Genomic DNA, 26,819 nt, shown 5'->3' with positions numbered 1-26,819 from the left:
AATCTCCGCAAGGCGATTCGCGAACAATCCCTCGTTCGCCGGGAATCTCCGCAAGGCGATTCGCGAACAATCCCTCGTTCGCCGGGAATCTCCGCAAGGCGATTCGCGAACCATTCCTCGTTCGCCGGGAATCTCCGCAAGGCGATTCGCGAACAATCCCTCGTTCGCCGGGAATCTCCGCAAGGCGATTCGCGAACAATCCCTCGTTCGCCGGGAATCTCCGCAAGGCGATTCGCGAACAATCCCTCGTTCGCCGGGAATCTCCGCAAGGCGATTCGCGAACAATCCCTCGTTCGCCGGGAATCTCCGCAAGGCGATTCGCGAACCATTCCTCGTTCGCCGGGAATCTCCGCAAGGCGATTCGCGAACAAATCCTAAACCGAATTTCTCCTAAATTTCAAACCTTTATTTGAAACCATTTTAGAGTCACGTTAATTCATTTCATTCCCCTTCTATTTATTACTTAACTATCTCTTTATTTGTATGACCAATTTAAACTTAAGAGTAAAATCTTTCAGAACGAATTATTATTTTGCCTAAGGCTTATCCATCTTTTCCCAATGACAACAGTGATATATTTTATAATAGCTAGTCTAACATCAAATCAGTAAGATATTCAGCGTCAAAATTATTATTAGTGCCTCCTACCGGTAAACGGCGGGCAGCGTTGCGGTGGCGGAATCGGCTGAACAGACGGATACAGGCTCAATCTTTACCTAAACCTATTAATGGCGATACCTTAGATAATATTGACGCGCTCGTTAGCAGTAAAAAACTCGACACACACACCTAACCCCTCTTCCTCACCCCGTATTCCGAATTATTCTCCAATCTCGTCCCCAGGGCATTCCTCGACCTTCCCCGGTACACCTGTTCCAGGCCCCGCGCCGTCGTCTGGTTCACCCCCCAGATCTCCTACCCTGACCCCACCAGAATTTTCTCCTTCCCCAGCTACTTCATCAACCCTTGTATTCCAACCCTCTCCTTTGCCTTCTCCCGAACCCCCTCGTTCCCCTTCACCACCGGGAGCGTACTCCTCCCATACCTGTCATCACCCTCGACTCAGACCCTCCTTCCCCTTCCACCTCCTCAGAGTTTTCTGAATTCAGCGAGGCTCTAGGAGATTTCGCGAGAGATCTTCCCGACCTTGAACAAGATTCCCCCGATTTCGACTTCCCTCCCGATTCCCCGTCGGAACATCCTCACCATAACGAAACACCTGAATCTCCCCATCCCGATTCTCTAAATTATTTCTTATCTCAGTTCCCCTTCTTCGATCTCCCCATACCTGAAGGAACATTCTGCGTGGGCCCAGGCCGAGTTAACCACCAAGATCTACTGAATCACATAACCACCGCCCCTTCCAATTCCGTCATCCCCTGGTACCTCCCGGGTTATCACCTCCCTTTAGCTGTCCCTATCCAAGCCCTCTGGAGGAGGTTTCCTCCTTCCACAGCTAGGATTGAAGAACTCTGACCCTTCGCTTTTTCCCTCACCCAATAAATTTGTACATAACCCCCCACTTCCTGTAACTTACACACACTTATCCGCAACCGACGAATTCTATACCTCCCTTAATTAGTAAGAGTTATTCATCCTTTTTTATTTTATTTACACATTCACTTTTTCATTTTGCTTTATTTCTTATATTATATTAATTATATGTATATTGTATTAACCAGTCAGAATTTAATTCTTAACGTAAATTCTTCCCTGTATATTCTGATTGATGACCTCCGAACGATTGTAACACCCGCGAGAATATATACACACACACGCAGATACCTACTCACCCATAGCTACAACTGCTAAGATGTATTTTTCTTTCTTTATTTTTGCATAATATATGTACTTTTAATTTAATGTATAATTTAATTATTTAACCCGTTCTCTTCCCTAAATCCTGAGATCGCACTAGGTCCCATCCCGCGTAATAAGGATTAAATTCCTTTATCGAAAAGGGACCATCGAACGAAGGCTTAAAACGCAGCGTTATAGAGACCTTCGGTCGTTGACCTGTGCCAGGCCCTTCACATTCGTTCGACCCGATCCATACACACGCCCGAATAAAGTGTGTCACGGGGTAAGTAAGTTGCGACCTTCCATACGGCCCATCCATTCCAGGGTCTGGACGTAACAGAATGAAGAGTATAATTTAAAAGATAAACAACAAATTATTTGTCAAATTTGTAATAATTTTGGACATACTACCAAAAATTGTTGTTCTAAAGTAAGTCAAATTTCAACCTCTAAAGATAATTCAATTTGTCGATATTGCAAAGAACAAGGTCATCTCCTTAAAAATTGTCAATTACGAATTGCAACGAATAATTACCGAGAGAAAAATAATCAGAAAAATTACAATAACTTCTCGATGTCGGATATAGAGGAAGCTCAAATAGATTTCAAGCCCGTCCTAGAGAATCAAGTAGATTATCAAGTAATAAACGCACGGCCTGTAACAATAAATCTTGATAAACGCGGTCGCGCGCCTACTGACCAAGTTAATATTAATGATAAACCCACTCAAACCATTTTTATGATAGATAAAGGATCCAGTCCAAATTTAATTAAAGAAAATTTTATACCTAAAAATATAAACATTAATTATACAAAAATATTGCAATTAAATGGCATATATAATTATCCAGTATATACGTTCGGGAAGATCATATTAAATCTTTTTAAGATATCTGTGCCTTTTCATATAGTATCTCACGATTTTCCAATCCCAGAAGCTGGAATATTAGGGAATGATTTTTTAAAACAAACTTCCTCAAAGTTAGACTACGCACAAGGATGTCTGACCGTATCTGAAATTAATAATATACCTTTCTTCACGCCGGAAATGATCACAGTGCCTCCACGGTCAGAGTCATTATTTTATGTAAGAGTGGAAAATCCTGAAATAAAAGTAGGATATATACCAAAATTAAAAATAGCACATGAAATCTATTTAGGAGATACCATCGTGGAAAACTTCGCTGGAAAGGCATATTTAAACGTCCTAAGTACATTGAATGAAGAAATGGATGTCCACGTTCCTATTATACGTCTAACATCTTTGAATAATCTACTTGGTAATCAAGAAAAAGATTTTGAAGTTCTAAGGAATCAGGAACAACCAACGGATAAAAGGGGAGAAACTAGTATTTAATAAAACGCACGAAGTATTTAATAAAATATTTAATGAGTTTGATGATCGTGAAAATAAAATAGAAATTGGAGACAAAATCAATAACCGTCAAAATAAAGATCATCAAGATAATATTATTATTAAAGAAGCTCGGGACGAAGATAAGAAAGAAATGTTAAATCAAGAAGAGAAGACTCAAACCCAAAATAAAAACAGAATTAATTGTGAAAACAAAATAATGAATAAAAATGAGAAGAAAAACAAAAAAGATTATCTAAACAACTTGAATAATCCCAAGTTCCTTGGAGAGGGAAATTACCAAACTCCTCCTGAAAATATTAATAATCCAAAAATCCTTGGAGGGGAAAATGACCAAACCCTTCCTGAAAATATTAATAATCCAAAAATCCTTAAGGAAGGAAGCTTCCAAGCTTCCCCTAAAAGAAAAATTTCTAGATTTTCGGAGGGAAATTTCCAAATCTCTTTAGAAAATTCTAGCTCCGTCGATTGCGAGGAGGGAAGTTACCAAACCTCACCACGCAACTCGGCACGTTTCAAATCTAAAAATTCTAAGGAGAGAAGACAAATATCCTCTATAAATATTAATTTTCCAAGGATTGGATTATCCACAAGAAATCTCAAGAATAAATTTAAATCTTCTCATGTCACAACTGATGACGTTGTTGAAAGGGCTCAAATTTATAATTTAAAAACAAAAAATTTTCGATGCAAAAATAAGCCTTCTTCCAAGCTCCTTTATTCCTCTCAAATTAAAACACAAGAAGTTATAGAGAAATTTATGCGAAAACGCAAATCACAAGAAGAGGAAAATATAGAAAATCGAGTAATTATTCCCAATAATTTTGAACTGCACCAATGTTTAATAGTCGCCGAAGAAACGAAGAAGAATCAACCCAAGAAGATTATGGAGCTGCTACGATTGAAACATTCAAATGAAAAACAACAATACAGTATTGGAGACACGTTATCCAGGAAACCTGTGAGTTTCGAAGAGGTGAAATATAAAATGACGACAATCAGGAAATTTTTAAATCTAAACAATTCAAAAGACACAGAAGCAATCTCTGAAACATTGACAGGATTTGATAACAAGAAAGAAGAAAATGATGATTTTAATTTGTGTTTTTCGAATACCGAGAAAATCGAAAATATTATATCTGAAAACAATTTATCCAATATTGATATTGATTCTACATCATTTACATTCGGAGAATTAAGCCAATCTTTTGGATTACAAATATCAGAACAAACTTTAATTCACAGTTTTCTTAAGCGAAACAAAATACAAACAAGGAGCCAAACAGTGAAATTAAAGGATAATATTAAAGAACTAAAAAAACGAAACGACCCGCCGGATAAAAACTATCATGTAAGGAAAAAAAGATGAGAAGAGAAAAGAAACGACGGAAGAAAAAGCAGTTGGAGTCAAAATAAAGAAGCCTACTATAATTACTTCTTTCAACAAAATAACTGGAAACATCATGAAATTTTCATCAAAAATCGGAAGAAGTAGCAAAAATATATTAACACTTCAAGATCAGTGGGCAAAATTTTGCATGAAAATATCTCTATCACATCAGACATCCAAAATCACCGCAAGGATTTTTGCAATCCGATTTACTCGTACACTTGAAGCATCGAAAGCGATATTAATAGATCCAGAAAAAATTCCCGCTAATAATTTAATGAAGGAAATTTCTAAATTATTGAAAATTTACAAATTTTGTATCTCTTATCTACAATCAAATGAATTATTAGAAAGATCTGATCATATAATAGAATATTTTAAACAATGTACAAATGAGCAGAAACAATGGAATAGATGGATCGATTTCACAACGTTCAATTATAATATCAACATATACGAAACAATTAAACATACTCCATATGAAATGAGGTTTCATAAAATAGCACGAGTTTCATCACACGAGTTTTTCATCCCAGAAGATAATTTAATAAACTACGATAAATACTTAATAAACTCTGTAATATATCTTTCAAGAAAGTCTTTTTACGCAATTCAAGAAAATATTCATGATGTCAAAGCGGAACTCAGATCTGAAGAGCATTATCAGACCATTCAAAATTTTAAATCAGAAAATCAAGTATTTTCATCGAAAAGATCGAAAGCGAGAAGATTCAGAGATCAGTATCCAAAACTTCATAAAACATTGAAGAAATTAAATAAGAATAATGCAAAAATTAAAATAAAAGTAATCAATCTAATCGTGCACTTTAACCGTTTATGGATTTTTTACATTAAATCCAAATCCAACGAGATAATCTTCAAAGAATTAAAGAAGTGCTGCTTTTTAACGCCGAAGATAATAGATAACTCGAGTTCAACGCATAGACGAAAACAATTCTCAGAATCAGGAGATTCTTATCTTTCACCACCTTTAAAGGAAACTTCTACCTACACTACAACTCAAGGACTGAAAATTATAAAGTATGACCAGCTAAGTATAAGCTATGACAAGAATACTTTCTATTACTTAGGCTTATATATAAATAAGATTTCTGGCATTATTAATTGTAATCGTAATCACTACTCTTATACACATGTATACTTTCTATTACAGTTTATATTTCCCTTTTATTATATAGGTTATTATATATTGTTATACTTCTCCGTACAAATAATTATTAAGAAATGATTAGATATTACGGTATATTAAGATAATATATATATATTCTGAGAATTATCTCAAATTTTTTCCTTTTCCAATATATGTGCATAAAATAAAAAAAAACGTAAAAAAACAATTTTTTTATATAATAATTATACATATATAATTATATTATACATATACAACATAACTATCATATGAAGAGAAATTTCTTTTAAAACTTTCTCTCATTATTAACTTCATTTATACATATATTATCTTAACTTCTTATTTTTCCTTTGACTATAGATAAATTTAAATACATATATAGTTATATAAATATTAAGAAATATTGGTTATTTACATATATATATATATATATATATATATATATATATATATATATATTGAGAAAGGGGCGAATAGAGAACTATTTTTCCTTGCATTCCTTTTTTTTCTATTTTATTTAAAGTCGAATGAAAACTACTTGATCATCAATATAATATAGAAATGTTAGCATATCGTCGTCGTATCCAGTGAAGTCTCGTAATAGAAAAAAGGGGGATAAATATCTCTTATAGACATGGATAATACATGGATCAACGGCATACAGCATACATGAAAAAATTCACTTGGAAACCGTTCGAAATCTAATGAAAATGCATCATAATCATTAGATCTGCTATTAACATTATCCCAATACGTAAGCAGGGTGCAATCCGAATATACACCTACTCTACAATCTGCTCCACATAAAATTTCTGCTCATATTAAAAATAAGCTATATCTATAAAAATTTACGGCATAATAAAATTAACTCTGTAAACAAATGCAGGAATTGCATTGAAAAAATATCCATACGTATACAAAGCATTCTCGATTGAGATAGTGCCGAAAATCGCAAAACGAACGGAAAAAGAAAACAGGTTCTTCAACAATCCCTTTGACACTCAATATATATATTTTTCTTCATCATTGATGACCAAGTAGCTGTAACTACGTATATTCTTTAGTTTTATTTCTTTTCATGTCAACGAAAAGGAAAAAGAGTTCTATAAAATTTTTATTGCGTAATTATGTGTAATATTACATACACACAGATTTTTACTAATATCCATATAATATAAAATAAGTCAGAGAATTAAAATTCTTTTTATGCTCGAAACTTATAAAGGAAAGATGAAAGAATTAAGATAGCAGTTTTGAAATTAAGATTTCTTTCCTCCATTTTGAATAAAAAATATATAATATACATGTATAATATATGTAAAAGATAATTAATAAGGTTTAAGAAAGAATAATTAATAAAAAGAGAAAAAATGTAATCACTACATAATCATATATTCTAATCATTATATGCTCTAATCATTAAACATTATTATCATTTAAGAATATGTTATAAGAAGATCTGTACAAGAAGGACGAGAGAACAAAGAAATAGTTCTGGAAGTTGCCTATTCTTTCCTCCTTCTTTAAATAATAAAAGAGAACTAACTTATACTATTATAACTACACTATATATTTATATTATACTATTACACATTGCCTAAATGAGGCACAGAGAGCAAAATTGTGGGTTCTCCTTGATGATAATCAGAGTCTGTCTGACGTACAAAATCTTCGTCAGTTCTGAGTGCACTTGATCTTTTTTCATAAAGAAAGCACATTTTAGAGTTAATGTAATCTCCACTAATGGTACATTTAGTACAGCTTGAATAACCATTATGTCCTTTAATATTTAAAATAAAAGATTTTGATGGAGCATCGCAAATAATGGCTTTAATATTAACTTTAATATCACAGTTTAACATGTCTGAATGATATCCTCTCTGTATTAATGGTATTAATTCTGTCACAAATTGTTGTAAAAATTCATTGGCATTGTTTGGTTTCTTTTGACCAAAAAATAGTCCGACCATGTACACTTGGTTTGAAATATCGTCTGAAAGTAATATTGGCCAGAAACTCTTTGGCGATGATCTGGATAATGGCAAACCATTTATGTTAATTAATAAATTAATTTCAGATACTTTCAAAGACATACTTTTATAGTGTAGCAGGAATACTTCTAAAGTATTCGAAACACCAAAATGATAATACGATCCTCCAGATAATGTAACTATTTCAGCAGTTTTCCTAGGTGTTTTTAGAAGCGTTCTTGCATTCTTCGGCAAAGTATTGAATTGTGAATGTGGAGTATGCCTCAGAATTTTAATCAGAGCATTAATTGCGTTATGCCTAATTTTAAATGCAAAAGACCAATTTCGAAGATCGTGCAACAATTCATTATCCATACTTTTATCTTCATCGTCAATATATTCACCATCCATATCCTCTGCATCGTCACTGGAATCATCAGAGTCATACAATAACGGTAGCATTTCTTCTTTTTTTTCCTCAATATCAATCAAATCTTCGTGATCTGTGTCCACTTCTGATGAGTTATGTATTTCATCCGACGAAAATTCTTCTTTATTATTGCTACTAAAGTTTGACGAATACTGATTGATGTGCTTGTGATCAATATTAAGAGGTGATGTTGAAACTGATAATTGATCATTTTCATTTTCAATTCGACATTTTTTTATATATTCGACAGATGGACCATCAAAATTGGCCGATCGAACGAGCCCGCCGAAGGCGGGCTCGTTCGATCGTAATTATGCGGAGGGTCTCGTTCGAGAAGATCACTAGAAGATAACTAGGTAGTACCGCTTCAGTCCGATAGGAGTCACCACAATGTTCAGCGAATAAGAAGAAAGAGAGACACTCTATAGGGCCTCCGTCCGCCATCTTCCCTTCATATAGTTTAAAGTCTCGTTATTAATATTTGGGTGGGAAAACCTGGATCGAGTTTCCCTAAATGAGATACATATAAAGGGAGGGTAGTGATCTTCTCGAACGAGACCCTCCGCATAATTACGATCGAACTTCGCCCGCCACTAGAAGATAACTAGGTAGATGTTTAGAGTTGATCCTAGTTTCTGTAGTGTCTATATATAAACCTGGTAACTTCTGCATTGATATGCACATGTTTACATAAATACCTTTTCCTCTTAAGTTAATATTGCCTCTGCAAAAGTATTGTTCTTCTTGACAATAGGACGGTTGTAGAACCTATCAAAGATCATTGATTTTTCCGACCATCCCGCTAATCTCTTGATGACTGCTATATCAACTCCTTTCTTAAAAGCAACGGACGTAGCCGCGTGTCGAATACTGTGCGGGCCATAAATTTCACCGATGCCGCATTTCCCCAAGAAAGCACGAATCCATCTACTAATTATATCTTTCGACGCTGCTTTGAACGGCTTTCTGGTCGTAATAAACAGCGAATCAATCGCTCCTCTAAGATTTTTTGTAACAACTAGATATTTCTCGAGAGTAGTGGCTACACACAGTTTCAGATTTCCTTGAAATGTCGGTAGAGTCAGCAACGGTTGACAAGACCCTGGCCGTGTTGTTTTTATTCTGTCTGGAATCTCTATTTCATATCCATTATTTATTTTTCGAATGTTACAGATTTTTGTAAGAGCTAAAGTCTGTTTTCTGTGTGCTGTCACTATTGCCAGAAGCACAACTAATTTGTCTGTAAGATCCTGCAGACTAAGATTTTCTAATGGATATAACTTTTCTAATTCTTTTAACACAGGTTCTAGATCATAAATCTTGTGGTATTTTGCCTTTGTCGGCTTTTTATTAAATACTCCTTTTAAAAATCTTGAAATTATGGGGTTTTTTCCCACTCTCTCACCACAGATCAATGATAATGCCGATCTGTATGTATTTAAAGTCCCATAAGACGCGCCAGCCTTGTATTTTACTATCAGCCACTCCACTACCTGATTGATTTGTGGAATGAACATATCGAAATTGTTTGTCACACTAAACATGGCCCAATCTTCTAGAGGTTTTGAATATTGTTTGAGGGTCGATTGAGTTACTGAATTTAGGAGAAATTCTACTGCGTCTTCATTAATGTTTAGTCTTCGGAAGTTTTTCCGGACAATCTCCCGGCCACTAATGTCATTTTTCCTGCCAATGGATGATAAATTTTCCTACAAGCAGACAGTAAAAGCTTTTGATTAGGCTCAAAATATAAAGGTTGTGACGTCAGCATTGATTTCCATAAGGGAAACCAGGGCTGCGATTTCCAGTAAGGTACGATTAAGACACCCTGAGCTTGGTCTACTTGTATTTTTCTTAATACTCTCAATATTAATGCAAATGGGGAGAACGCATAAAATTTGTACTCCGTCCATTTGATTGTAAATGCATCAACACAGAAGGCCTCAGGATCACGATGCCATGAACAAAATTTTCTACACTTTTTGTTATTCTTTGATGCAAACAGATCAATTTCAGGTATTCCAAACCTTCGAACCACAGCTTGGAAAGCCTCAGACGCCAATTCCCATTCCGTGTCGATATTAATGATTCTGGATCCCTGGTCGGCCTCCACATTTTCTTTTGAAGCTATGTATGATGCTGTGATCCATAGGTTGCGTCGTTCACACCATTGTCAGATTTTTCTGGTTATGCTGTTGAGATGTGGGTATTGAATGCCTCCCATTCGATTAATATACGCAACAGCCGTTGTGTTATCAATTCGCAGCAATATTTCACAATCGTATTTTGTTACCGCAAAGCATCGTAACGCGTAAAACGCCGCCACCAATTCCAAGTAATTAATATGGGCAGACCGCTCTGCTTTATCCCAAGCTCCATACGTATTTTCTCCATTGCACGCAGCGCCCCAACCAGTTAACGACGCATCTGAAAATATTTCTAATGCATATTTCTGCTGTTTGATTGGGTTGATCGCATTGGAGATGTGCGACTCCCACCAGACGAAGTCCGATCTCAGTGTCGCAGACAGTCTCATTTTCGCATCGTAGTTTCCTCCAGTTTTCAACAACGCCAAATACTTTTGGCGTTCAAATCCCTTAGAAGCCCATCCGTATTGAACAGCCGGACAAGCTGCCGTGATGTTACCTACAAACTGAGCAAATTCTCGAATAGTGCAAGACTGTAAAGTTTTAAATTTTTTAATTATTGACAAAATCAACTGTCTTTTCGTCTCCGGAAGCTCGAGAGTCATGCGACTGGAGTCTAAAATGAATCCGAGAAACTGGCATCTTGTGCTCGGAATTAACTTACTTTTGCTTTCATTAATCAAATACCCCAACGACCTTAGAAGCTGCTGGGTTGACTCAATATTTTTTGAGCATTCCTTGATATTTTTCCCTAGACACAACCAATCGTCCAGATAAACTACTGATACAAAACCTTTCTCTCTTAAAACGTTCACTACCGGTTTTGTGATTTTTGTATATAACCACGGCGCCGTATTCAAACCAAAGGGAAGGCACACGAATTCCCACAATTTTTCCTTCCACATAAATCGTAAGAATTTTCGGCTATCGGTATCTATCGGAATAAGAAAGTAGGCATCCCGAAGATCTAGGGTAGTCATGAAACATCCCCTTGTCATTAACTTTAGCGCCGTACGGATGTCTTCCATTTTGAAGTGATCCGTTTTAATAAATCTGTTTAAGTCTTTTAAATTTAAAACAAATCTAAATTTACCATTTGTTTTTGGGACTAGAAAATACGATGATAAAATCTGCGACTCAGATGGAATGCATTGTTGAATTGCTCCTACTCTAAGCAAATTATCTATTACCTCTTGTAAGTGAGGTTCGTCCTGTGAGTTTAACGAAGTATTTCCAACCATTTTCAATTGAACTGGAGGTTTATGAAAAGTAATTTTGTATCCGGATATATTGTTTAATATAAATTTATCCGACGTGATCCTAGACCAGGCTTCAATAAAGTGTCTTAATCGTCCTGCTATTTTTACCATCTCTACTTCGACGTCGTCCCGGCATTCGACTGTCCCGTCGACTGTTGAATTGGCGTTTTTTCTCGATGTTTCTCGTGAGCTTTGCTCTGGTGATATGTCCTCCGAGGTGCGTTGTAGCCCTTGCGGTTGTAGCTCGCCTGAAACTGGTTGGAGGACTTCGCAGACGGGCCTCTCCAGTTTAACCCTGAATGAGACCTAAAGGATGGCTTTTTCTCCGCTACCTTAGTCTTCAACGATAGACCTACTTTCTCCACCGATTTTGCTGTCTTTACTCTCTGAGACAGTGTTGAACCAAACAGAAACTCATCGGTTTCCACTTTTTCAAGAAGAGCTTTGGCTTTTTTATCAAGTCCAGGATAAATAAACATCTTCCTTGCTTTGGTGAGTTGTTTGAACAGCTCACACATGATTCTGCCTGAGTCTGTTAAGGCTGTTAACAGCTCTTTTCTGTCGATCTCGTCTTTCTTATCGTTGAGGATCATATTGACTGCTTTTCCCAGCGACGATAAACTAGCACCACAAAGATCCTGGTCTATTGCCAGATATTTATCTCGCTATTTTACTGTGTCATTCAGGATTGCCTCGACCTCCGGATTTAATTTAGGCGTGTCAATGGGACAATTGCCCTTGCGTGGGTACATCTTGAAGAACTTAATTTTGCCCTCTTTATCGATACCTTCAACGAGGACTTTTTTCCAAGTCTCTGCCAATTTTGGATGAAATGTAAATTCCATCTCATTACTAGAGGGCCCTTCGCCAAGGATCTCTAATGTCTCCTCATCCAACTCGACAAAGTCTTCGTCCTTTTCGGGTTGTGCCATTTCCAGATTAATAGAGCTTTGATCTTTACTCTCGTTTTCTTTATCTCCGTCATCGTGCGGAGAATTGAACTCAATATTTAGAGAAACGTCTGGAAACACAAAGAAAGGATCGACATTTAGTGTAATTAGATCTAGGTTATAAGCTGTCAATTCATAGACGCGAAAGAGGTTGTTACTCTATATATAACCTAGTCAGCTCGTGCGAAATTTGCCTCACCCCTTGTGTGGGCTCACCGCCGACAAGATTTATCTCCCTCCTCGAGTGGGGAGTATATTTTAATATTTAGCGCCAAAAGATCTAGATTATAAGCTGTCAAACTATTGACGCGAAAGAGATTATTACTCTTCATATAATCTAGTCAGTTCGTACGGAATTTGTCTCACCTCTCGTGTGAGCTCACCGCCGATAAGCTCGATTTTTTCTCCCTCATCGAGCGGAGAATAAAATTCGATATTTAACGCAATAAGATCTAGGTTATATGCTGTCAATTCATTGACGCGGAAGAGGTTATTACCCTTCATACAACCTAGTCGATTCGTACGGAATGTCTCACCTCTCGTGTGAGCTCTCCGCCGATAAGGTTGCCTATTAATAAGGCATCGGATTATAATTTACCTGAATCTTTCGAAACTGACGGATTGGTATCGTCGTCTCTACTACATGATTGTGATACATTTATCACTTTACTATTCAATTTCTCTTGAATTCTTTTTAGCTTCTTTTGAAGCCTCTCCACCGAGGGGGAGCGATCTCTCCTTTTTGACTTCTTTCCCATTTTTATTTTGCACTTGCTGAAACAACGTGGTTTCTCGTTACGCACAAAAAAAACGTTATGAAGGGAAGATGGCGGACGGAGGCCCTATAAAGTGTCTCTCCTTCTTCTTATTCGCTGAACATTGTGGTGACTCCTATCGGACTGAAGCGGTACTACCTAGTTATCTTCTAGTGATCTCGAGAACGAGACACGATGCATAATCAGTCACATTACTGCTTGACGATTCTAGCAACAAATAATCTTTTTTCGTTTCTTCTTGTGCTAATCGTCTCTTATGTCTTGAAGAAATATCACAGTTATTTCTTTTAGCCATATTATAAAAATTATTATTATGTATCTATAAAACACGTAATCAAATACGCATTAACTGTGTACAGCAATTACATATACAATCGTGGAAATTCAATTCTATTGCAAAATAAGAACTTACCTTTGATTCACTGTTTAATTTAAAGGTGATCGTGAAGAAGAGGGGCTTCCTAGCTCCGATTGATTTCGTGAAAATTTCACAATTTTACGTAAAACACTCTTAATTACAAAAAAAAGTTATCAAAAACTCGGGACATTTAAGATCACAATTGTTTAAGGTTAGGAAACCTCTCATACCGATTAAATGTGACTACGCGCGCATGCGTTTTTAATTATCTGTCGCTAGTAGAGCGCTCGAAATTTGAAATATATATCAACTACGTGTTTGATACATTTATATATTTATATAATATGCGCAACATACCTGCATGTTATATATATATATATATATATATATATATATATTTTGACTTGGATATTTCATATCTATTGCGCTAATTATGTATTTAATACATTATGTTTGATATGAAATGAAATGCAATGTAAATGCAATATTGTTACGTAAGTAGTTAGTACTAGGAGAGTTTTAACACAGGTCCTCTCAGGAGGGGTGAGGGGCGAGGGGATCTCAGCGGCGCGGGGGAATGACGTCACGCAGGATGGAGGGGGATGACGTCACGTGGGTTCTAACTCAGGTCCTATCAGGGATGACGTCACGCGGGATTTCGGCGGCGCGGGGGCTGCGGGACGGGGGACGCACGTATAAACAAAAATGGCGGTATTACTTTGAAGAAGATTTTAGGTCTCTCTCTATCCCTCCCTCTCTCTCGCTCTCTCTCTCTCTTTCTCTCTTTATCACTTTTATCTCTCCCTCTGTCATCTCTGTATTATCGCAAGTATACAATATTACCAGTTAATAAACAATATAAATAGAAGTATTCTTTGAAGGATTGAACGGATGGAAATACGTAGATAACAACACATTTTTGAAATATTTCGGGGTCCGACCTTTTCGAGAAATCTATGAATCATAGCGAGATAACAACACATTTTCAACCCTAGGTTCAGTTACAAAAAATTTTTTCTTTTGTGCTCCCAACAATCTCTGAATATCCCTCTCTCTTTCTCTCTTTATCCCTTTTATCTCTCTGTCATCTCTGTATTATCGCAAGTATACAATATTACCAGTTAATAAACAATATAAATAGAAGTATTCTTTGAAGGATTGGGTGGATGGAAATGCGTGCGAAGAAATTACGTCATGATTTAGACTTAAAACTCTTTATTTATGTTTTATATATATTTTTCTTACGTACTACGGACTAAAAACTAAAGCTGCCAGTTCGCAATCGACGATTTGGTTACAATTAAAAAAATATATATAATTTATTTAAATGTGTGTATGTGTGAGTTTAATAAAAAGTATACAATATAAAAGAAAAATAATAATATATAAAATAGGCCGTCGGGCTATGTTGGGGAAGCCGTTTCTGAAAACAGAAGAAAACATATGCATTTCATTAGTTTAAATTATTTAATAATTTATTTTAAAATACTTTTGATATATAATAAATTAAAAGATACTTACAATGTTATCCATGACTCATCTATTTTAATTTGTGCAAATAGGGCACATGTTGCAGGCCAATATTTGATTCAAACATTTTCTGCACTCTGTGCATGACATATTTTCCACATGGACATAAGCTATGGTTCTATGTTCTCGAACAGAACTAGTTTCTTCAAACTGATACGGTACTCTTAGAAAGCATTCGATACAATATTTTGATCCATTTTCCATATAGTAATAGGAAATGCAACATATCTTTGTTGCTTCGTTGAATGTTATTATTTCAGGTATTTTGCTTAAATCTCGCTGTTTCTTTTGTAAAGTTCATCAAGAATATCGTCACTATTGTCACTATCGTAATCACTGTCCTTCGCCAAGGGTTCTATATCAGATCCATCATCTTCCATCTCTCTCCTCTCTCTCTCCTCTCTCTCTATCTCCATCCTCTCCGCCACAACTGGATCCATCCAATAATCGTAATCATCATCCGTATCGTCGTCGATGATAATTACGTTTTCTTCAGCCACCGTATCATCGTCGATGATAATTACGTTTTCTTCAGCCATTGCACAAGACTACCGAAACACAGAAGAGCAACGAAAGAAATGATACTCTAGTGCAGCAGACCACCGAAACACAAAAGAGCAATGAAAGAAATGATACTTTAGTGCAGCAGAGTCCTCTTCATCATATTTTTTTTAACATACACAATATAAATAGAAGTATTCTTTGAAGGATTGGGCGGATGGAAATACGTAGATAACAACACATTTTTGAGATATTTCGGGGTCCGACCTTTTCGAGCAATCTGTGAATCATAGCGAGATAACAACACATTTTCAACCCTAGGTTCAGTTACAAAAAAATTTTTTCTTTGTGCCCCCCCCAACAATCTCTGAAAGTTTGTTGGCTGAATATAAGAAGGATGACATAAAGTTATAAAAATATATATAAGGTTATAAAAGGTTTTTTATACCCTTATATGTTTTTTTATAACATTATGTCATAAACTTATATTTTGAGATATTTCGGGGTCCGACGTTTTCGAGCAATCTGTGAATCATAGCGAGATAACAACATATTTTCAACCCTAGGTTCAGTTACAAAAAATTTTTTCTTTTGTGCCTCCAACAATCTCTGAAAGTTGGTTGGTTGAATATAAGAAGGATCGAAGCGCATCAGATTATAGTACGTGATTTGAAAGCATCGACACGTCGGTATAGCAAAAGTATAGTCAAAAAGTATAGTGTTCTGTCAGAAAGTATAGTGTTCTATCAGAAAGTGTGATAATATATATATATATATATATTGTGTGTTTATATATAAAATGGAAAACATCGAACAGACTGAACGCGACCTGGTGGAGCAATCCAACCAAATTGCCACCTTGGGCAAATATTTTGCATGGCTACAACGATGCAACGAGTACATCGAGTCGCTGGACGAGCAAAGTCGGATCAAACGACCACGATTATCGATCGGGAATCGACAATCGCTGATTGCTCGGATCGCGCGACTCGAAGGTGCAAAGACTCGATTGCAGAGACAGTTTATGCCCAGTGGTGGTAATTACAGTGGTGAGAATAACGCGGGTGCCGGATGTAGCGCGCATCAAAATGAACTTGTGTGGCGCGAGATTGATACCGCGTTCGATAACCGTATTCTGACCGGTGCTGTGATTAACGCAAACCATATCGAACCTCGTCAATTTCTCGAGGATGCCAAAGACATCGTGCTCGAGCAAGTGCAAGACGTTATAAGAAGACACAACAGTGTAAAAGTGAACACTATATTCAACGGTGAATTTGTGTCGGGTGATAAGCGTGCAAATAAAAGTACCAATACGAGAAACTGTGAACTCTTTCGCACATCCGATTTACACGAGTGGTACGAGCGCCGCGTTATCGAGCCCACCCTAGCATTGCTAGAAGAATTTCAGGAACGCGATAGCGGGTGGACATTGTCGCGAATATTGAATTTGACTGTAAATATAAACAAGTATAATCCTATGCGCGCGGGATGTCATATAAAATTGCCGCGGGAGATTGTGATGAAGAGAGCGGTAATAAACATAAAATCAAAAGACAATGCGTGTTTCGCGTGGGCAGTGGTCGCCGCTCTATATCCCGCAGAAAAGAATGCGGAACGGGAATCATCGTACCCGCATTACGCGACAGTGCTGAATCTCCGGCACGTTGAGTTTCCAGTGACTGTCAATCAGATTAAAAAATTTGAACTTGTCAACGATATTTCGATCAACGTGTACAGCATCGAAAGCGAGAACATTGTCCCGATACGTTTTTCGGAGCAGAAGCGAGATAAGCACGTCAACCTGTTGTATGTGGAAGACGGCAACAGCGTCGGGCATTTCGCTTCGATCAAAAATTTATCCCGGCTCGTGAGCTCGCAACTGAGCAAACACAACGGTAAAAGATATATCTGTGATCGGTATGTATAATTTGAATAATTTATGTAATTATAAAATATAATGCATTGCATAAATCTTTAATTTAAATATTCTTTTACAGATGTTTACACTACTTTAATTCGAATGACAAGTTGCAGTTACATACGGTAGACTGCGGAAATATGAACGACTGCGCTATCCGGTTACCGAGCGATAAGGACAAGTGGTTATCGTTCAACAATTACAACAGGAAAGAGCAGCTTCCATTCATCGTGTACGCCGACTTGGAATGCGTTTTGACCAAGATGGAGGAGGAAGAAAAGAACGCGTATCAGCATCATCGGGTATTTAGTATAGCGTATTATATGCATTGTTCGTACGACGACTCGTTATCCGTTTATAATTCTCGCCGTAGCGCCGATTGCGTTTTGTGGTTCGCCAAAGAACTTAAAAATTTAGCAATTCGCGTTAAGACTATTTTAATGACTACAAATGTCCCCATGGTAGATTTAACGTTCGAAGAGTGGGAAAAATTTCACAGCGCAACGCATTGTCATATATGTGAAAAACCGTTTACGCAAGAAGACGATACACGTGTACGCGATCATTGTCATTTGACCGGACGATATAGGGGTCCCGCGCACTCAAATTGCAATCTAAATTACAAAGAATCATTATATATTCCGATAGTCTTTCACAATTTATCCGGTTACGACGCACATTTCATTATCGAGAATATAGCTACGGCGTTCGAAGGGGAAATCGAATTACTTCCGATAACCAAGGAAAAGTATATATCGTTTACAAAAACTGTTAAACTTGCACAAGACAATTGGAAAAAGTATATAAAATTAAGTTTTATCGATTCGTATAAATTTCTTACGGCAAGTCTCGACAAATTGGCATCTTATCTAGACAAAGACAAATTCAAAATTTTAAAATCAGAATTTCAAAATTTATCTGCAGAAAATTTCAGTTTATTAACACGGAAAGGCGTCTTTCCGTACGAATACGTCGACTCTGTGGACAGGTTGCAAGATACGTGTTTACCATCGCGCGAATCGTTTTACAGTTCTTTGATCGGTGAAACTATATTCGAGAGCGATTACGCGCACGCCGAGAACATCTGGACGCGATTCTCCATTCGAACGCTAGGCGAGTATAGCGATTTGTACCTGAAAATCGACGTCTTGTTATTAGCCGATATTTTTGAAAACTTTCGCGATAGTTGCATCAAAAGTTACGGACTCGACCCCGCGTATTATTATACTCTTCCCGGATACACGTGGGATGCCATGTTAAAGCATACAAAGATTACGTTCGAATTGCTTACCGACATCGACATGGTCATGTTTATCGAACGCGGTATACGCGGTGGTCTGAGTCAGTGTTCCAACAGATACGCGCGCGCTAATAACAAGTACATGCAACAATCGTACGATTCATCGAAACAATCGTCGTACTTGATGTATTTCGATGTAAATAATTTATACGGATGGGCAATGTGTCAACCGTTGCCCTATGCCGATTTTCGATGGGTCGACGACGTGTCGAATTTTGACGTAGCATCGATCGCGTTAGATTCGCCTACGGGTTATATCCTCGAAGTCGATCTCGAGTATCCGCAACATCTTCACGATACGCACACTGACCTTCCGTTTTGTCCGACACGCGACAAGCCGCCCGGCAAGCGGCAAGACAAACTCCTCGCAACATTATACGATAAGAAGCGTTACGTGATACACTACCGTAATCTACAGCAATGTACGCGACACGGCCTTCGCGTTACAAAAATACATCGAATTTTACAGTTTTCACAATCTCCGTGGCTTCGCAGTTATATCGAATTAAATACACAGTTTAGAACACTCGCGAAAAATGATTTTGAAAAAAATTTATATAAACTGATGAATAACGCGGTATTTGGCAAGACGATGGAAAATGTGCGTAATCGTGTCGACGTAAAATTATTAAACAAAGTGAGACGGACGATACGGCGCAGAAGCAATGATAGCGAAACCAAATTTCCATAGTCGAAGTATTTTTTCGGAGAATCTGGTTGCCATAGAATTACGCAAACTAGAAGTAAAATTTTATAAACCAATCTATGTCGGCATGTGCATACTAGACATTTCTAAAACGTGCTTGTACGAATTTCACCACGAGTACATGTTTCCTCTGTATCGCGACAAATGCCGGGTAATGTACACTGACACAGATAGTCTAATATATCACATCGAATGCGTCGATGTGTATGAAAACATGAAGCGCGATATCAACCGATTTGATACGAGCGATTATCCAATTGATAACGCGTACGGTATATCGCTCGTGAATAAAAAAGTACCGGGTTTAATGAAGGATGAAAATAATGGCGCGATAATGACCGAATTCGTCGGGCTTAGAGCAAAGATGTACGCGTTACGAGTGAATGGGAAAAAGGACACGAAGAAAGTTAAAGGTGTCAAGAGTAACGTTGTCACGAGAACGATAACATTTGACGATAACACGCGGTGTTTAAACGAAGAAATTGAAATGACGCGTCAGCAGACGTGTATAAGATCGAAATTACATCAAGTATACACGATCAGCGAGACGAAAATTGCTCTGAGTTCGTACGATGACAAGCGGTATATCGTACCCGAAACCACCAATACGCTACCGTGGGGACATTATAGGATATCTTTGTAAATAAATGTATATTTTATTTATTATTAATTGTGTATATTTTGTACATAACCATGTACGCCCCACCGAAAACCCCCTCCATCCTGCGTGACGTCATTCCCCCGCGCCGCTGAGATCCCCACGCGCCTCGCCCACCCTGAGAGGACCTGGGTTAGAACCGGCCTAGTCCTAACTACTGAGGGGGATGAAGAAGAGGAAAATGTATACGCTCCCTCCAGAGAATGTAACTTTATTAATTTATTTCTCGGTATTTTTATGCTCGAATTTAATCCAACTAATTCTTAATTTTTCTTTAGAAACTCGTCGCTGGGGGATTAGCTATTCCCCAGAATATTAGTAACGGAATAAAAACAACAAATATTGCTAAAAAGGTGAATTATTTCGTTGTATTATAACATTCATAGTACGGATTACATTCGAGTATAAAAATATTAAAATAATAAAAATAATAAAAATAGTATTTTATAATTTATACGGTTTTTTATTTTTAACAGTGCAATACGGAGGTGGTGTTGACGGCGAACAAAATTCAGCGCTCTCTCGCAGCAATGAGGAAGAAGAAGCGGAGGAGGAGGAAACTGAGGGGGAGGTAGCTGAGTTACCCCGCTCGGAAAATATTTCATCCGAGACTGAGGAGGGTGAAGAAAGCGCGGAGGAGGAGGAGGAGGAGCATGAGTACCAGCAGCAACAACAACATCAACAACAGCAACAACAACAGCAGCAACAACTTCAGCAACAGGTCGGAAATAATAATTTCAATTTTGTAAACTTAATATCGGAAAATGCGCGACAATTTAGAAGATTCCGGGTAATCGGTAGAGAAGCGAGTTTCACGATACGACCGTTGACTGAAGGCGTCGATATATATCACTCGTTAGAAAACGCGTTTCGCGAAATTCACGCCTATGCGTTAAATTCATGCCGTGCGATTACGTAGGATTATCGTTTGATTCGCCGAATTTATCGCATGATCCTGCGGGTATATCTTTTCGTCCGGCGCGTGATTTGAGTTATGAGGATATTTGTCGCGTGCTCAGGTCGTATTAATCTATAATTGAAATTAATTACATGTATATAATTCGTAAACTTTGTAAAATTATGTGTATTATAATATGACTCGAGCACGCCAAGTTTTTGTAAGTCGTTTTGGTCTTAATTTTTTTAATTCTGAATTTACAACTCGGGTAAAATTTTTGTATGTAACTTTTCTTAAATCCTTTAGTTCCAGGTTTACATAGTGTTACGTCTCGGCGAGATCGCGGCTCCTACGAGTATTCGGACCTTGCGCCGGACGGGTCGCTTATTTCAGGGTCAGAGGCCCTGGGGAGTGCCTGCGACTAGGCAACCCGAGCAACGGATTTTTCTGAGGGAAAACGAACCAAGGGGGCCCCGAAGGCGTTAGGAGCGGAAACGACGTTACCGGCCGCTGGGGAATTATCGACGAACAGGGTTACCGGCGAGGGGCGCTGTAGCTCTTGTGGTCACGGGAAGTCCCGTACGGTAAAGCTGGCGGGTATGGTGCCGGCTATGAAAACTTTAATCGGGTCGGGAAGTGAGTAATAACTTATGCCTTGCTGTCTTAACTCTCTGGCGAATCTAACGTATGCAGCGATACATTGATTGCAGTCGAAAGGGAAGAAGTTTGCGAGATTACGGGAACATGCGGTGCAGCGTACCCCGCTGTTGGTATCGCTATCTATGGCTAAATGGACGTGGAAATACGCATACGAGTCTTTGTTAATATTACTTGAGTTGGCGAAACAGTATGCGCAATAGGGAGTAAGATGAATTCTATGGGCGAATCCGGAAATGTATGTACAGCGGATGCTCGCGAGACGGTGGAATATCTCGACACGCAGTTGTTCGTGATTCATGTGGGCGATTAATTTGTAATGGTTTGCATTAGAGGAGTGGGATAACTTATAATGGTTTAACAGCTTTATTCAGCTATTCTCAGATTTCGGTTATTTACTAATTAACATTTATTTATTTGATAAAGGTGAACAAATGTATATGTATGTTACATCTTTCGCAAAAATATTATTTTGAGATTTTGAACGAGTATGAAAAAATGGAAATTGTTCCGAGAGGTCGGGGTGTAATAAAATTTCAGGCAAAGGGTTGCCTGGTCCGAAAGGTAATAAAAGGGGAACCCTGTCTCGTCCGTGAGTAATAAAAGTGAAACTCACGGTTCCCTTATGTTTCGAAGTCGCGTTCTAACACGTTCCGGGAATTCGCTGAGTTGGAAACGTATGAATTACTCTAATACTATCGGCTGATCCGCGGTGCCCCAATGCTCGGGAGTACTGGCTTCGTACTCCGTGTGCAACACTTCCGCGCGGATCTCGAAGTAGCGCTCCTTCCGGGGGTCTCCGGGTACGTAGTTCAAAGGCGGCAGTGATGGATTAATTCCCACGTTTGTCAGGTTACGAGGCCACCGCGTATACTCGATTGATTTGATACGGATATCTTTTCTTACTGGTTTGGTGTCTTTTAGTTCGAAGCGCGGTTTGAAAAACGCTTCATATTCTGTATCAAAGTGCTCGCGCTCGGTCCCAAGGAACTCGCTGTCCGCTTCAGTCACAGGAGTATACTTAAACTTGTAATATAAGCTGCGCGCAAAAAACTGATGTCCGCCTCTCCTTTTAGGCATCTACAGGAAAAACTGAGTTAATAGACTGGCTGGGTTCGACCGTAAGAGAGGAGGGAAGTGTTCGAGAACAACGTGCAACTCAATCGCACCGGAGTTTCGATTTAAGAGCAGGGGTGCCGGATGTGCAGAGTATTAGCACCAAACGGCGGAAATGAGGGATAGTGATAAACGTGCCGAGTGGTAGGCACCGTATTATTACTAATCCAGGACGGTCGAAATCAGACGACGTATAAAATTTGCGTTAATTCGTCAAAGGAGATGCGTACTGAGGTTGGGTATATTCACTTTTGACACTGTATAAGATTCGCAAATATATTCGAATGTATTTAAATTACTTACAGTGTTAATTTTACAATCTCGGATCGCTTGAGAGCTATCGGCACGGACGCTGGCAGTAAGGAATAGTAATTATCGCTGTTCGCAATGGAATCGTGTTCGGATGTAGGAATACAATGCTTAAAATAGAATCACATTCGAGTATGGAAATATTTGAAATAGAATCACGTTCAGATATAGAAATAAAATGCTTGAAATAGAATCACGTTCGGATATAGAAATACTTCTGGGAATAGAAGTCGCGTGTCCGAAGAGTATTTCTGTAAGAGAAGTGACTCGCTCGGGGCTCGTAATGGAAGTGACTGGTTTTGGGACTGCACTGAGGTCCCTTGATTTGGGATTGAAGAGTGGGAGGTAGGGATGATGGGGGTGTTCCTTAGGGGTGGGAGATGACGGTTGCCATCTATCGGTGTGGCCGGGAGTTAGGTAGGGAGATGACTCGTTTTATCGTGGGTTAGTTCTATCCGGCGTTGGTAAGGTAGATTCGTTTTAGGCGGAGCCGGTGTTATCTGAAGTCGGTAATTTGGCTAAAATTTATGCGGGGACGTAACAATAGTAAAACTTATGATCTTAAACCAAGTCGATTAGTTTTTCTCTTTAAATTCAAAATTGGCGATTAATGCAATCGATGTTATTGCGAACGGAAATGAACGACCGTTGAACGGCAATTAAACGGCTATCAAACGGAAATGAACGACTGTCGAACGGCACGGCTATTGAAAAATGAACGACCGTTGAACGGCTATCGAACGGAAATAAACGATCGTTGAACGGCTATCAAGCGACTATCAACGCAAATCTATATTCAATTATCTATTAAATATTTATAATGTTTTATCATGTACCGCAATGTAGTAGTATTGAAATGTAATATCAGGCGTTTACGTAAAATGTTTAGGAATAGATAAATCGTTCTACTCTTGGATATATAAAAATTATGTATTGTATACGAAAACATCATACTATCGGTATGAGACTTATCGATGTCACTCCCGCATCGTAGATAAACTTTTAAATATGCTTTACGAACCAAATCATATCAATATGATAAAAAAATATGATTCAAAGTAGATGATTCGGTACGCGTAAGTAAATACAAGATCATCTTTGAAAAAGGTTTTATGCCAAATTAGACGATCGAATAATCCCGCGACATTCATACTCAAAGATTCGCGTGGAAGTCCCGTCGCTGGAGGATTCTACGAATACGAGTTACAACGCGTCGCTAATCCCGACGTATATCTCGTGGAAAAAATTTTGCAGGAAAAGGGTGATGACGTATACGTAAAATGGTTGGGAATGGATAAATCACACAACTCTTGGATACATAAAAATAATGTATTATAAACATTTATTAAAATAATATACATATAAACTATATAAATAATTTAATATATAAATATTTAATAATATATAAAATATATAAAATATATACATGGTTATGTACAAAATATACACAATTAATAATAAATAAAATATACATTTATTTACAAAGGTATCCTATAATGTCCCCTCGGTAGCGTATCGGTGGTTTCGGGTACGATATACCGCTTGTCATCGTACAGACTCAGAGCAATTTTCGTCTCGCTGATCGTGTATACTTGATGTAATTTCGATCTTATACACGACTGCTGACGCGTCATTTCAATTTCTTCGTTTAAACACCGCGTGTAATCGTCAAATGTTATCGTTCTCGCGACAACGTTACTCTTGACACCTTTAACTTTCTTCGTGTCCTTTTTCCCATTCACTCGTAACGCGTACATCTTTGCTCTAAGCCCGACGAATTCGGTCATTATCGCGCCATTATTTTCATCCTTCATTAAACCCGGTACTTTTTTATTCACGAGCGATATACCGTACGCGTTATCAATTGGATAATCGCTCGTATCAAATCGGTTGATATTGCGCTTCATGTTTTCATACACATCGACGCATTCGATGTGATATATTAGACTATCTGTGTCAGTGTACATTACCCGGCATTTGTCGCGATACAGAGGAAACATGTACTCGTGGTGAAATTCGTACAAGCACGTTTTAGAAATGTCTAGTATGCACATGCCGATATAGATTGGTTTATAAAATTTTACTTCTAGTTTGCGTAATTCTATGGCAACCAGATTCTCCGAAAAAATACTTCGACTATGGAAATTTGGTTTCGCTATCATTGCTTCTGCGCCGTATCGTCCGTCTCACTTTGTTTAATAATTTTACGTCGACACGATTACGCACATTTTCCATCGTCTTGCCAAATACCGCGTTATTCATCAGTTTATATAAATTTTTTTCAAAATCATTTTTCGCGAGTGTTCTAAACTGTGTATTTAATTCGATATAACTGCGAAGCCACGGAGATTGTGAAAACTGTAAAATTCGATGTATTTTTGTAACGCGAAGGCCGTGTCGCGTACATTGCTGTAGATTACGGTAGTGTATCACGTAACGCTTCTTATCGTATAATGTTGCGAGGAGTTTGTCTTGCCGCTTGCCGGGCGGCTTGTCGCGTGTCGGACAAAACGGAAGGTCAGTGTGCGTATCGTGAAGATGTTGCGGGTACTCGAGATCGACTTCGAGGATATAACCCGTAGGCGAATCTAACGCGATCGATGCTACGTCAAAATTCGACACGTCGTCGACCCATCGAAAATCGGCATAGGGCAACGGTTGACACATTGCCCATCCGTATAAATTATTTACATCGAAATACATCAAGTACGACGATTGTTTCGATGAATCGTACGATTGTTGCATGTACTTGTTATTAGCGCGCGCGTATCTGTTGGAACACTGACTCAGACCACCGCGTATACCGCGTTCGATAAACATGACCATGTCGATGTCGGTAAGCAATTCGAACGTAATCTTTGTATGCTTTAACATGGCATCCCACGTGTATCCGGGAAGAGTATAATAATACGCGGGGTCGAGTCCGTAACTTTTGATGCAACTATCGCGAAAGTTTTCAAAAATATCGGCTAATAACAAGACGTCGATTTTCAGGTACAAATCGCTATACTCGCCTAGCGTTCGAATGGAGAATCGCGTCCAGATGTTCTCGGCGTGCGCGTAATCGCTCTCGGATATAGTTTCACCGATCAAAGAACTGTAAAACGATTCGCGCGATGGTAAACACGTATCTTGCAACCTGTCCACAGAGTCGACGTATTCGTACGGAAAGACGCCTTTCCGTGTTAATAAACTGAAATTTTCTGCAGATAAATTTTGAAATTCTGATTTTAAAATTTTGAATTTGTCTTTGTCTAGATAAGATGCCAATTTGTCGAGACTTGCCGTAAGAAATTTATACGAATCGATAAAACTTAATTTTATATACTTTTTCCAATTGTCTTGTGCAAGTTTAACAGTTTTTGTAAACGATATATACTTTTTCTTGGTTATCGGAAGTAATTCGATTTCCCCTTCGAACGCCGTAGCTATATCCTCGATAATGAAATGTGCGTCGTAACCGGATAAATTGTGAAAGACTATCGGAATATATAATGATTCTTTGTAATTTAGATTGCAATTTGAGTGCGCGGGACCCCTATATCGTCCGGTCAAATGACAATGATCGCGTACACGTGTATCGTCTTCTTGCGTAAACGGTTTTACACATATATGACA

The 26,819-nt window shown here is 38.0% G+C and overlaps 3 protein-coding genes across 4 annotated transcripts in view; 2 read left to right on the top strand and 1 right to left on the bottom strand.

Moving 5' to 3' along the window:
- Positions 1–26,819, top strand: part of LOC145963110 (uncharacterized) — a 72,549-nt gene that overhangs the window by 33,960 nt on the left and 11,770 nt on the right. The window lies entirely within an intron of this gene.
- LOC145963167 (uncharacterized) lies at positions 16,436–23,540 on the top strand. The gene is made up of 6 exons (XM_083084855.1): positions 16,436–17,556; positions 17,637–17,859; positions 20,318–20,426; positions 20,698–20,942; positions 21,426–23,126; positions 23,198–23,540. The coding sequence occupies exons 1-5, from the start codon at positions 16,436–16,438 to the stop codon at positions 21,603–21,605; spliced, it is 1,878 nt and encodes a 625-aa protein (XP_082940981.1). The 3' UTR covers positions 21,606–23,126; positions 23,198–23,540.
- On the bottom strand, positions 22,293–23,255 carry LOC145963111 (uncharacterized). Its single transcript, XM_083084776.1, has 2 exons — positions 23,196–23,255; positions 22,293–22,856 (listed from the first exon to the last, which is right to left on the bottom strand). Exon 2 carries the CDS (start codon positions 22,854–22,856, stop codon positions 22,461–22,463), a length of 396 nt encoding a protein of 131 aa, XP_082940902.1. The 5' UTR covers positions 23,196–23,255; the 3' UTR covers positions 22,293–22,460.

This window comes from Camponotus vicinus, unplaced genomic scaffold (assembly GCF_025532165.1).
Source record: "Camponotus vicinus isolate PSW18456_S1 unplaced genomic scaffold, iyCamVici1.0 SCAF_12, whole genome shotgun sequence".
Taxonomy (NCBI): Eukaryota; Metazoa; Arthropoda; class Insecta; order Hymenoptera; family Formicidae; genus Camponotus; species Camponotus vicinus.
This window is presented reverse-complemented; position numbering and strand designations above follow the sequence as displayed.